The sequence below is a fragment of the Heliangelus exortis genome, chromosome 21, assembly GCF_036169615.1.
Source record: "Heliangelus exortis chromosome 21, bHelExo1.hap1, whole genome shotgun sequence".
NCBI lineage: Eukaryota > Metazoa > Chordata > Aves > Apodiformes > Trochilidae > Heliangelus > Heliangelus exortis.
In genome coordinates this window covers 1,396,228-1,409,755 of record NC_092442.1, presented here as the reverse complement: position 1 = coordinate 1,409,755, position 13,528 = coordinate 1,396,228, and the positions used below count along the sequence as shown (strand labels likewise).

At 59.5% G+C, this 13,528-nt stretch overlaps 1 protein-coding gene across 30 annotated transcripts in view; it reads right to left on the bottom strand.

Moving 5' to 3' along the window:
• The window catches only part of ELN (elastin), a 43,744-nt gene that overhangs the window by 14,021 nt on the left and 16,195 nt on the right, over positions 1 to 13,528 (bottom strand). For all 30 annotated transcript variants that reach the window (XR_011730030.1, XR_011730031.1, XM_071764753.1 and 27 more), the window contains 9 exons: positions 13,408 to 13,455; positions 10,758 to 10,868; positions 10,618 to 10,665; positions 7,985 to 8,095; positions 7,845 to 7,892; positions 5,116 to 5,226; positions 4,976 to 5,023; positions 2,342 to 2,452; positions 2,202 to 2,249 (listed from right to left, as the gene is read on the bottom strand). Coding sequence is in view for 28 of the 30 variants with exons in the window: in XM_071764753.1 (XP_071620854.1) it covers positions 2,202 to 2,249; positions 2,342 to 2,452; positions 4,976 to 5,023; positions 5,116 to 5,226; positions 7,845 to 7,892; positions 7,985 to 8,095; positions 10,618 to 10,665; positions 10,758 to 10,868; positions 13,408 to 13,455 (684 nt within the window). In the remaining 2 variants the exon portion in view is untranslated. The remainder of the gene's footprint in view (positions 1 to 2,201; positions 2,250 to 2,341; positions 2,453 to 4,975; positions 5,024 to 5,115; positions 5,227 to 7,844; positions 7,893 to 7,984; positions 8,096 to 10,617; positions 10,666 to 10,757; positions 10,869 to 13,407; positions 13,456 to 13,528) is intronic.

Below are 13,528 nucleotides of genomic sequence, written 5' to 3'. Positions count from 1 at the left end.
GAGTGACAGGAATTGCCTCCCCAGACACCCCGTGGGAACTCAGCACAGCAAAACTTCATCTCTTGCATTCTCTGATGGCCAGACAGATCTCCAGCCACCTCCCAAAAAAGCTGCCTTTTCAAAGCCTGGCTCTGCCAAGAGGTCGCTGGAAGCTTCTCCCTGGGGGCTAACGGCCCTCTGTAGCCCTGGGCTAGGTTCCACACCTTGCTGCATCCACTTGCAAAAGCCATCAGGCTCAGCAGAAAGGTTTCATCTTGCCCTGAGCTCCGTGATACTGCTCTGGGAGAGCACCCCAAGAGATGGGACAGGGGGTGAAGCCTGAGCACCAATGCACAGCTCTTGGGAAGTTCCCAGGGCACTGACAGCCTTGACCCACAACCACTTGTATATATATGCCACAAGGACAAGCATTGGGTCAATTTGGGAAGGGCTGAGTGCCCCAGCAAGAGCCTGGCACCCCAGCCCAGAACACACCCACTAACTCCTCACTGCCAACATTTTCCCCAAATCCCATCCTTCCCTCAGCATCCGGTGGGATTTCTTTCCACACGATGCATAAGAGAAATGGAAGAAACAGCCAGCAGCGGTTTAGCCCTCAAAGGAGAGTTGCCATCGAGCATGGTGGCCCTTGGGGGACAGACAGGGCTCTGCAGTGGTAATCACAGAACCCTTTGGGTGGGACAAGACAACCCTTTGCGTGGCTCATTGAATCCAACCATCAACCCAACTCTACTCAGCCCGGTGCTGAACTCTGTCCCCAGGCACCACCTCTACCTGGCTTTTAAACACCTCTGGGGATGGTGATTCACACACCTCCCTGAGCAGCCTCTCTCAGACACCCACAATGCTTTCTGTCAAGAAACTGTGCCTCCTGTCCAATCTAAACCTTCTCTGGGGCAAAGTGAGGCCATTCCCTCTTGTTCCCTCACTTGCTCCTTGGGAGAAGAAAACAACCCCTCCGGGCTCCCCTCTCCTTTCAGGCAGTCACAGAGAGCAAGAAGGTCTCCCCTCAGCCTCCTTTGCTGACCATCCCCAGGTTCCTCAGCCTCTCCTCTTAGGACTGCTTCTCCAAACCCCTCACCAGCTCTGCTGCCCTTCTCTGAACTTTCTCCAGCCCCCCAAGCTCTGTCTTGGAGTGAAGGGCACAGAACTGAACACGGCACTCGAGGTGCAACCTCACCAGGGCTGAGTACAGGGGCACCATCACTTCCCTTCTTCTGCCAGCCACACCATCACCATTCCTGAGACAAGCCAGGATGCTGGTGCCTTGATGCCCTTCTTGGGCACATGCTGGCTCAGATTCAGCCACTCTTGACCAACCCAGATCCTTTTCCACCAGGCACTTTCCAGCCGCTCTGCCCCAAGCCTGGAGCGTTGCCTGGGCTTGGGGTTGCTGTGACCCAAGTGCAGGACCCGGCTCCTGGCCCTGTTGAACCTCATCCAACTGGCAGGACTCAGCCCCTGGATCCAGCCTGTGCAGATCCCTCTGCAGAGCCTGAGGGTTCAGCCTCTGCCTGAGGACAGGAAAGCTCTTCCTGTGCCACTCTGGGCTCTTCAGAGTCGATGCAGGAGAAGGTTGAGAAACCTGGCCCTGTAGGCCCTGCCACGGCCTTTTGGAGCAGCACACAGGCCCCCCGGTGCTGCGGGGACTCTCCTGCCCATTCCTGGCCACGTCCCTCACCCCCTCTGGGTTCCTCCTTGTCAGAGCTCTCTTGTGGGTGGTTACACCTGGTGCAGCCCTGGCTCCTGACAGACCCAGTCAGATGCACTTGCTCTTGGGTCCCACCAGATGCACTTTTGGGTGGCAGGGACCCTGGGCAGGGCTCGCTCTGTCAGAGGCACCAGAACCCTGGCTCAGGGCAGCTGCTGAGGGTAACACGGATTGGGTGCAAAAGCCCAAGAATTCAGACAACATCCAAAGACAGGGGACTGGTCTCCCCCCTTCACTCCCACGAAGCAGCCTGAAGGAATCCCAGAGAGGGAGAAGATCCTGCCCTGGGGACGAAGCCAAGCCCAGAGGCACCTGGGCCACGCTCATCCCGTCCCCCCCCACGTGCTTCCTTCCCCCTAAGGAGCCCTCAGCAGAGATCCCCAGGGAGACCCGCCTGCCCGGGGGCACCCCGAGTGCCCGGGGGGCAGAGGGTGAGCAGGGGTCCCCAGGGAGCTGCTGCCGGGAGCTCCTTGCACCGCGCAGCACCTACCGAACTTCGCTGCCTTTGCTGCTGCCGCTGCTGCCGGCGCCCCGACTCCTGGGGACAAGGGAGAGAGGGACCCTCAGCCACCAGCTCCCGTGCCCCTTGCAGAGCCAGGCGCTGGGGACAGGGCTCCTGCCAACAGTCACCTGCCACCCCGGGGACACCTCCGACACCGGGCACCAAGCCGGGCACACCACCAACGCCGGGCACGCCACCAACGCCGGGCACCAGGCCTGGGACGCCGCCAACCCCTGCACCTGGAGGGAAGGAGAGTGGTCAGACCCCCCCTGCTTTCACCTCCTGCTGCTCCTGAGTCTCCCCCAGTGTCGCAGGAGCCTCCGGAGCACCTGGCTTGCAGGTGGGCTCTCCACACCTCACAAACCAGCTGCCCAGGGCACCTGGAATGTGCCCAGCCTTGGGATTCCCACCTCCCTACACCCAACCCAGGCCACCAGAGCCCACCAGGCCACCCACGATCTTGGGGACCCTGGAGATCTCCCAAGGCCATCACATCGAAGCCCAGCTGCTCCCAAGGCTGATCCCTCTCCTCTGGGTGCTCCCAGAATGGGTGCTTCTTACTCCCTTTTCTCCCACAAAACTGCCACCAAGGGCAGCAGCAAACACGGGGACGGCGTCACCAAGCGCAGCCCCCGCTAACCAATGATGGCGAGTGTCCTGGTTTGGGCCAGGATAAAGGGGATTTTCTGTCTTGTACTTTTGCTTTCAATTAAGTCTCTTCTAAGTAGTTGCACTTGCTGAAATTAACAGCAAGTTTCTCAGTCAGTGTCTGCTTCTAGGACTGATAACTCCATGTTTATAGTTACAGCCAGAGCCTGGTGTGCAGAGCCAAGGACACTGCTCAGCTCTGAGGAACTTTTTACCCTCCAGAAGGGATAAAGAGGTCCCACCTGTAGCCTCCTTTGGGGAGGAACAGACAAGACAGATGCCAGAACTGACCAAACAGAGGATTCCATCCCATACACCTCATACTCAGGAGAAATTTGAGGGATCACAAGGGTCACGCCAGCCTCCTGCCCTTCCTGCCCTTCCTGCTTCCCTTTCTTCACCCATTCCCTGTTTCCTTCAGCATCCTGGGAGGATTCCATCCCTTCCTCTGCCTGTGCTCCTGATCCATCCCAGCCTGAATCCCTGTGTTCCTGCCTCCAGCTCCCAACTGCTCCTGACTCCAGGGTTCCAGCCTGGACTTTCCCAGGGCTGCCCTGCAGCCTCAGTGGTGATGTGAGAGTTACTGGGGAAAAGAGGGGAAGGAACGTGGGATCAATATTCCCTTACATTTGTATATTTATATATATTTAGTAATTTTTACGACTTTATCGTTACTGTTTCATAAAAGTTGTGTAGTTTAGTTTCCAACCCGTAAGTCTCTCTCCCTTATTCTCTCTCCTTTCTTTATCAGAGAGGAGAGAGATTAAAAGAGAGCACCTGTTACTCGGTTTAATTGCTGGGCCAGTGTTAAACTGTGACAGCAACTGACAGGAATTGCCTCCCCAGACACCCCGTGGGAACTCAGCACAGCAAAACTTCCTCTCTTGCATTCTCTGATGGCCAGACAGATCTCCAGCCACCTCCCAAAAACGCTGCCTTTTCAAAGCCTGGCTCTGCCAAGAGGCTTCTGGAAGCTTCTCCCTGGGGGCTAACGGCCCTCTGTAGCCCTGGGCTAGGTTCCACACCTTGCTGCATCCACCTGCACAACCCATCAGGCTCAGCAGAAAGGTTTCATCTTACCCTGAGCTCTGGAAAGGAGCTGCTGGAGCCGTGATACTGCTGTTATACTGCTCACTTGTCTTCTTCTGCCAGCCACACCATCACCATTCCTGAGACAAGCCAGGATGCTGGTGCCTTGATGCCCTTCTTGGGCACATGCTGGCTCAGATTCAGCCACTCTTGACCAACCCAGATCCTTTTCCACCAGGCACTTTCCAGCCGCTCTGCCCCAAGCCTGGAGCGTTGCCTGGGCTTGGGGTTCTTGTGACCCAAGTGCAGGACCCAGCCCCTGGCCCTGTTGAACCTCATCCAACTGGCAGGACTCAGCCCCTGGATCCAGCCTGTCCAGATCCCTCTGCAGAGCCTTCCTGCCCTCAGGCAGGCTCTTCCTGTGCCACTCTGGGCTCTTCAGAGTCGATGCAGGAGAAGGTTGAGAAACCTGGCCCTGTAGGCCCTGCCACGGCCTTTTGGAGCAGCACACAGGCCCCCCGGTGCTGCGGGGACTCTCCTGCCCATTCCTGGCCACGTCCCTCACCCCCTCTGGGTTCCTCCTTGTCAGAGCTCTCTTGTGGGTGGTTACACCTGGTGCAGCCCTGGCTCCTGACAGACCCAGTCAGATGCACTTGCTCTTGGGTCCCACCAGATGCACTTTTGGGCAGCAGTGACCCTGGGCAGGGCTCGCTCTGTCAGAGGCACCAGAACCCTGGCTCAGGGCAGCTGCTGAGGGTAACACGGATTGGGTGCAAAAGCCCAAGAATTCAGACAACATCCAAAGACAGGGGACTGGTCTCCCCCCTTCACTCCCACGAAGCAGCCTGAAGGAAGCCCAAAGAGGGAGAAGATCCTGCCCTGGGGACGAAGCCAAGCCCAGAGGCACCTGGGCCACGCTCATCCCGTCCCCCCCAACGTGCTTCCTTCCCCATAAGGAGCCCTCGGCAGAGATCCCCAGGGAGACCCGCCTGCCCGGGGGCACCCCGAGTGCCCGGGGGGCAGAGGGTGAGCAGGGGTCCCCAGGGAGCTGCTGCCGGGAGCTCCTTGCACCGCGCAGCACCTACCGAACTTCGCTGCCTTTGCTGCTGCCGCTGCTGCCGGCGCCCCGACTCCTGGGGACAAGGGAGAGAGGGACCCTCAGCCACCAGCTCCCGTGCCCCTTGCAGAGCCAGGCGCTGGGGACAGGGCTCCTGCCAACAGTCACCTGCCACCCCGGGGACACCTCCGACACCGGGCACCAAGCCGGGCACACCACCAACGCCGGGCACGCCACCAACGCCGGGCACCAGGCCTGGGACGCCGCCAACCCCTGCACCTGGAGGGAAGGAGAGTGGTCAGACCCCCCCTGCTTTCACCTCCTGCTGCTCCTGAGTCTCCCCCAGTGTCGCAGGAGCCTCCGGAGCACCTGGCTTGCAGGTGGGCTCTCCACACCTCACAAACCAGCTGCCCAGGGGACCTGGGATGTGCCCAGCCTTGGGATTCCCACCTCCCTACACCCAACCCAGCCCACCAGAGCCCACCAGGCCACACACGATCTTGGGGACCCTGGAGGTCTCCCAAGGCCATCACACCAAAGCCCAGCTGCTCCCAGGGCTGATCCCTCTCCTCTGGGTGCTCCCAGGAGCGGGTGCTTCTTACTCCCTTTTCTCCCACAAAACTGCCACCAAGGGCAGCAGCAAACACGGGGACGGCGTCACCAAGTGCAGCCCCCGCTAACCAATGATGGCGAGTGACAGGAATTGCCTCCCCAGACACCCCGTGGGAACTCAGCACAGCAAAACTTCATCTCTTGCATTCTCTGATGGCCAGACAGATCTCCAGCCACCTCCCAAAAAAGCTGCCTTTTCAAAGCCTGGCTCTGCCAAGAGGTCGCTGGAAACTTCTCCCTGGGGGCTAACGGCCCTCTGTAGCCCTGGGCTAGGTTCCACACCTTGCTGCATCCACTTGCAAAAGCCATCAGGCTCAGCAGAAAGGTTTCATCTTGCCCTGAGCTCCGTGATACTGCTCTGGGAGAGCACCCCAAGAGATGGGACAGGGGGTGAAGCCTGAGCACCAATGCACAGCTCTTGGGAAGTTCCCAGGGCACTGACAGCCTTGACCCACAACCACTTGTATATATATGCCACAAGGACAAGCATTGGGTCAATTTGGGAAGGGCTGAGTGCCCCAGCAAGAGCCTGGCACCCCAGCCCAGAACACACCCACTAACTCCTCACTGCCAACATTTTCCCCAAATCCCATCCTTCCCTCAGCATCCGGTGGGATTTCTTTCCACACGATGCATAAGAGAAATGGAAGAAACAGCCAGCAGCGGTTTAGCCCTCAAAGGAGAGTTGCCATCGAGCATGGTGGCCCTCGGGGGACAGACAGGGCTCTGCAGTGGTAATCACAGAACCCTTTGGGTGGGACAAGACAACCCTTTGCGTGGCTCATTGAATCCAACCATCAACCCAACTCTACTCAGCCCGGTGCTGAACTCTGTCCCCAGGCACCACCTCTACCTGGCTTTTAAACACCTCTGGGGATGGTGATTCACACACCTCCCTGAGCAGCCTCTCTCAGACACCCACAATGCTTTCTGTCAAGAAACTGTGCCTCCTGTCCAATCTAAACCTTCTCTGGGGCAAAGTGAGGCAGGCCATTCCCTCTTGTTCCCTCACTTGCTCCTTGGGAGAAGAAAACAACCCCTCCGGGCTCCCCTCTCCTTTCAGGCAGTCACAGAGAGCAAGAAGGTCTCCCCTCAGCCTCCTTTGCTGACCATCCCCAGGTTCCTCAGCCTCTCCTCTTAGGACTGCTTCTCCAAACCCCTCACCAGCTCTGCTGCCCTTCTCTGAACTTTCTCCAGCCCCCCAAGCTCTGTCTTGGAGTGAAGGGCACAGAACTGAACACGGCACTCGAGGTGCAACCTCACCAGGGCTGAGTACAGGGGCTCCATCACTTCCCTTCTTCTGCCAGCCACACCATCACCATTCCTGAGACAAGCCAGGACGCTGGTGCCTTGATGCCCTTCTTGGGCACATGCTGGCTCAGATTCAGCCACTCTTGACCAACCCAGATCCTTTTCCACCAGGCACTTTCCAGCCGCTCTGCCCCAAGCCTGGAGCGTTGCCTGGGCTTGGGGTTGCTGTGACCCAAGTGCAGGACCCGGCTCCTGGCCCTGTTGAACCTCATCCAACTGGCAGGACTCAGCCCCTGGATCCAGCCTGTGCAGATCCCTCTGCAGAGCCTGAGGGTTCAGCCTCTGCCTGAGGACAGGAAAGCTCTTCCTGTGCCACTCTGGGCTCTTCAGAGTCGATGCAGGAGAAGGTTGAGAAACCTGGCCCTGTAGGCCCTGCCACGGCCTTTTGGAGCAGCACACAGGCCCCCCCAGTGCTGCGGGGACTCTCCTGCCCATTCCTGGCCACGTCCCTCACCCCCTCTGGGTTCCTCCTTGTCAGAGCTCTCTTGTGGGTGGTTACACCTGGTGCAGCCCTGGCTCCTGACAGACCCAGTCAGATGCACTTGCTCTTGGGTCCCACCAGATGCACTTTTGGGTGGCAGGGACCCTGGGCAGGGCTCGCTCTGTCAGAGGCACCAGAACCCTGGCTCAGGGCAGCTGCTGAGGGTAACACGGATTGGGTGCAAAAGCCCAAGAATTCAGACAACATCCAAAGACAGGGGACTGGTCTCCCCCCTTCACTCCCACGAAGCAGCCTGAAGGAATCCCAGAGAGGGAGAAGATCCTGCCCTGGGGACGAAGCCAAGCCCAGAGGCACCTGGGCCACGCTCATCCCGTCCCCCCCCACGTGCTTCCTTCCCCCTAAGGAGCCCTCGGCAGAGATCCCCAGGGAGACCCGCCTGCCCGGGGGCACCCCGAGTGCCCGGGGGGCAGAGGGTGAGCAGGGGTCCCCAGGGAGCTGCTGCCGGGAGCTCCTTGCACTGCGCAGCACCTACCGAACTTCGCTGCCTTTGCTGCTGCCGCTGCTGCCGGCGCCCCGACTCCTGGGGACAAGGGAGAGAGGGACCCTCAGCCACCAGCTCCCGTGCCCCTTGCAGAGCCAGGCGCTGGGGACAGGGCTCCTGCCAACAGTCACCTGCCACCCCGGGGACACCTCCGACACCGGGCACCAAGCCGGGCACACCACCAACGCCGGGCACGCCACCAACGCCGGGCACCAGGCCTGGGACGCCGCCAACCCCTGCACCTGGAGGGAAGGAGAGCGGTCAGACCCCCCCTGCTTTCACCTCCTGCTGCTCCTGAGTCTCCCCCAGTGTCGCAGGAGCCTCCGGAGCACCTGGCTTGCAGGTGGGCTCTCCACACCTCACAAACCAGCTGCCCAGGGGACCTGGGATGTGCCCAGCCTTGGGATTCCCACCTCCCTACACCCAACCCAGGCCACCAGAGCCCACCAGGCCACCCACGATCTTGGGGACCCTGGAGGTCTCCCAAGGCCATCACACCGAAGCCCAGCTGCTCTCAGGGCTAATCCATCTCCTCTGGGTGCTCCCAGGATGGGTGCTTCTTACTCCCTTTTCTCCCACAAAACTGCCACCAAGGGCAGCAGCAAACACGGGGACGGCGTCACCAAGCGCAGCCCCCGCTAACCAATGATGGCGAGTGTCCTGGTTTGGGCCAGGATAAAGGGGATTTTCTGTCTTGTACTTTTGCTTTCAATTAAGTCTCTTGTAAGCAGCTGCACTGCTGAAATTAACAGCAAGTTTCTCAGTCAGTGTTTGCTTCTAGGACTGATAACTCCATGTTTATAGTTCCAGCCAGAGCCTGGTGTGCAGAGCCAAGGACACTGCTCAGCTCTGAGGAACATTTTACCCTCCAGAAGGGATAAAGAGGTCCCACCTGCAGCCTCCTTTGGGGAGGAACAGACAAGAGAGATGCCAGAACTGACCAAACAGAGGATTCCATCCCATACACCTCATACTCAGGATAAATTTGAGGGATCACAAGGGTCACGCCAGCCTCCTGCCCTTCCTGCCTTTCCTGCTTCCCTTTCTTCACCCATTCCCTGTTTCCTTCAGCATCCTGGGAGGATTCCATCCCTTCCTCTGCCTGTGCTCCTGATCCATCCCAGCCTGAATCCCTGTGTTCCTGCCTCCAGCTCCCAACTGCTCCTGACTCCAGGGTTCCAGCCTGGACTTTCCCAGGGCTGCCCTGCAGCCTCAGTGGTGATGTGAGAGTTACTGGGGAAAAGAGGGGAAGGAACGTGGGATCAATATTCCCTTACATTTGTATATTTATATATATTTAGTAATTTTTACGACTTTATCGTTACTGTTTCATAAAAGTTGTGTAGTTTAGTTTCCAAGCCATCAGTCTCTCTCCCTTATTCTCTCTCCTTTCTTTATCAGAGAGGAGAGAGATTAAAAGAGAGCACCTGTTACTCGGTTTAATTGCTGGGCCAGTGTTAAACTGTGACAGCAACTGACAGGAATTGCCTCCCCAGACACCCCGTGGGAACTCAGCACAGCAAAACTTCATCTCTTGCATTCTCTGATGGCCAGACAGATCTCCAGCCACCTCCCAAAAACGCTGCTTTTCCAAAGCCTGGCTCTGCCAAGAGGCTTCTGGAAGCTTCTCCCTGGGGGCTAACGGCCCTCTGTAGCCCTGGGCTAGGTTCCACACCTTGCTGCATCCACGTGCACAACCCATCAGGCTCAGCAGAAACGTTTCATCTTACCCTGAGCTCTGGAAAGGAGCTGCTGGAGCCGTGATACTGCTGTTATACTGCTCACTTGTCTTCTTCTGCCAGCCACACCATCACCATTCCTGAGACAAGCCAGGATGCTGGTGCCTTGATGCCCTTCTTGGGCACATGCTGGCTCAGATTCAGCCACTCTTGACCAACCCAGATCCTTTTCCACCAGGCACTTTCCAGCTGCTCTGCCCCAAGCCTGGAGCATTGCCTGGGCTTGGGGTTCTTGTGACCCAAGTGCAGGACCCAGTCCCTGGCCCTGTTGAACCTCATCCAACTGGCAGGACTCAGCCCCTGGATCCAGCCTGTCCAGATCCCTCTGCAGAGCCTTCCTGCCCTCAGGCAGGCTCCTCCTGTGCCACTCCGGGCTCTTCAGAGTCGATGCAGGAGAAGATTGAGAAACCTGGCCCTGTAGGCCCTGCCACGGCCTTTTGGAGCAGCACACAGGCCCCCCGGTGCTGCGGGGACTCTCCTGCCCATTCCTGGCCACGTCCCTCACCCCCTCTGGGTTCCTCCTTGTCAGAGCTCTCTTGTGGGTGGTTACACCTGGTGCAGCCCTGGCTCCTGACAGACCCAGTCAGATGCACTTGCTCTTGGGTCCCACCAGATGCACTTTTGGGTGGCAGGGACCCTGGGCAGGGCTCGCTCTGTCAGAGGCACCAGAACCCTGGCTCAGGGCAGCTGCTGAGGGTAACACGGATTGGGTGCAAAAGCCCAAGAATTCAGACAACATCCAAAGACAGGGGACTGGTCTCCCCCCTTCACTCCCATGAAGCAGCCTGAAGGAATCCCAGAGAGGGAGAAGATCCTGCCCTGGGGACGAAGCCAAGCCCAGAGGCACCTGGGCCACGCTCATCCCGTCCCCCCCCACGTGCTTCCTTCCCCATAAGGAGCCCTCGGCAGAGATCCCCAGGGAGACCCGCCTGCCCGGGGGCACCCCGAGTGCCCGGGGGGCAGAGGGTGAGCAGGGGTCCCCAGGGAGCTGCTGCCGGGAGCTCCTTGCACCGCGCAGCACCTACCGAACTTCGCTGCCTTTGCTGCTGCCGCTGCTGCCGGCGCCCCGACTCCTGGGGACAAGGGAGAGAGGGACCCTCAGCCACCAGCTCCTGTGCCCCTTGCAGAGCCAGGCGCTGGGGACAGGGCTCCTGCCAACAGTCACCTGCCACCCCGGGGACACCTCCGACACCGGGCACCAAGCCGGGCACACCACCAACGCCGGGCACGCCACCAACGCCGGGCACCAGGCCTGGGACGCCGCCAACCCCTGCACCTGGAGGGAAGGAGAGCGGTCAGACCCCCCCTGCTTTCCCCTCCTGCAGCTCCTGAGTCTCCCTCAGTGTCTCAGGAGCCTCCGGAGCACCTGGCTTGCAGGTGGGCTCTCCACACCTCACAAACCAGCTGCCCAGGGCACCTGGGATGTGCCCAGCCTTGGGATTCCCACCTCCCTACACCCAACCCAGGCCACCAGAGCCCACCAGGCCACCCACGATCTTGGGGACCCTGGAGATCTCCCAAGGCCATCACATCGAAGCCCAGCTGCTCCCAAGGCTGATCCCTCTCCTCTGGGTGCTCCCAGGATGGGTGCTTCTTACTCCCTTTTCTCCCACAAAACTGCCACCAAGGGCAGCAGCAAACACGGGGACGGCGTCACCAAGCGCAGCCCCCGCTAACCAATGATGGCGAGTGACAGGAATTGCCTCCCCAGACACCCCGTGGGAACTCAGCACAGCAAAACTTCATCTCTTGCATTCTCTGATGGCCAGACAGATCTCCAGCCACCTCCCAAAAAAGCTGCCTTTTCAAAGCCTGGCTCTGCCAAGAGGTTGCTGGAAGCTTCTCCCTGGGGGCTAACGGCCCTCTGTAGCCCTGGGCTAGGTTCCACACCTTGCTGCATCCACTTGCAAAAGCCATCAGGCTCAGCAGAAAGGTTTCATCTTGCCCTGAGATGGGGCAAGGACCTGCTGGAGCCATGATACTGCTCTGGGAGAGCACCCCAAGAGATGGGACAGGGGGTGAAGCCTGAGCACTCTTGGGAAGCTCCCAGGACACTGTCAGCCTTGACCCACAACTACTCGTATATGCCACAAGGACAAGCATTGGGTCACAGTTGCCACGGGTGGTGTCCTCATGGCCCGCAGCTCAGCAGGAGCCTGGCACCCCAGCCCAGAACACATCCACCAGCTCGTCACAGCCAGCATTTTCAGCAGCGGTTTAGCCCTCAAAGGAGAGTTGCCATCGAGCATGGTGGCCCTCGGGGGACAGACAGGGCTCTGCAGTGGTAATCACAGAACCCTTTGGGTGGGACAAGACAACCCTTTGCGTGGCTCATTGAATCCAACCATCAACCCAACTCTACTCAGCCCGGTGCTGAACTCTGTCCCCAGGCACCACCTCTACCTGGCTTTTAAACACCTCTGGGGATGGTGATTCACACACCTCCCTGAGCAGCCTCTCTCAGACACCCACAATGCTTTCTGTCAAGAAACTGTGCCTCCTGTCCAATCTAAACCTTCTCTGGGGCAAAGTGAGGCCATTCCCTCTTGTTCCCTCACTTGCTCCTTGGGAGAAGAAAACAACCCCTCTGGGCTCCCCTCTCCTTTCAGGAAGTCACAGAGAGCAAGAAGGTCTCCCCTCAGCCTCCTTTGCTGAACACCCCCAGGTTCCTCAGCCTCTCCTCTTAGGACTGCTTCTCCAGACCCCTCACCAGCTCTGCTGCCCTTCTCTGAACTCGCTCCAGCCCCTCAAGCTCTGTCTTGGAGTGAAGGGCACAGAACTGAACACGGCACTCAAGGTGCAACCTCACCAGGGCTGAGTACAGGGGCTCCATCACTTCCCTTCTTCTGCCAGCCACACCATCACCATTCCTGAGACAAGCCAGGACGCTGGTGCCTTGATGCCCTTCTTGGGCACATGCTGGCTCAGATTCAGCCACTCTTGACCAACCCAGATCCTTTTCCACCAGGCACTTTCCAGCCGCTCTGCCCCAAGCCTGGAGCGTTGCCTGGGCTTGGGGTTCTTGTGACCCAAGTGCAGGACCCGGCTCCTGGCCCTGTTGAACCTCATCCAACTGGCAGGACTCAGCCCCTGGATCCAGCCTGTCCAGATCCCTCTGCAGAGCCTTCCTGCCCTCAGGCAGGCTCCTCCTGTGCCACTCCGGGCTCTGCGGAGTCGATGCAGGAGAAGGTTGAGAAACCTGGCCCTGTAGGCCCTGCCACGGCCTTTTGGAGCAGCACACAGGCCCCCCGGTGCTGCGGGGACTCTCCTGCCCATTCCTGGCCACGTCCCTCACCCCCTCTGGGTTCCTCCTTGTCAGAGCTCTCTTGTGGGTGGTTACACCTGGTGCAGCCCTGGCTCCTGACAGACCCAGTCAGATGCACTTGCTCTTGGGTCCCACCAGATGCACTTTTGGGTGGCAGGGACCCTGGGCAGGGCTCACTCTGTCAGAGGCACCAGAACCCTGGCTCAGGGCAGCTGCTGAGGGTAACACGGATTGGGTGCAAAAGCCCAAGAATTCAGACAACGTCCAAAGACAGGGGACTGCCCTCCCCCTTTCACTTCCACGAAGCAGCCTGCAGGAAGCCCAGAGAGGGAGAAGATCCTGCCCTGGGGACGAAGCCAAGCCCAGAGGCACCTGGGACGCGCTCATCCCGTCCCCCCCCACGTGCTTCCTTCCCCATAAGGAGCCCTCGGCAGAGATCCCCAGGGAGACCCGCCTGCCCGGGGGCACCCCGAGTGCCCGGGGGGCAGAGGGTGAGCAGGGGTCCCCAGGGAGCTGCTGCCGGGAGCTCCTTGCACTGCGCAGCACCTACCGAACTTCGCTGCCTTTGCTGCTGCCGCTGCTGCCGGCGCCCCGACTCCTGGGGACAAGGGAGAGAGGGACCCTCAGCCACCAGCTCCCGTGCCCCTTGCAGAGCCAGGCGCTGGGGACAG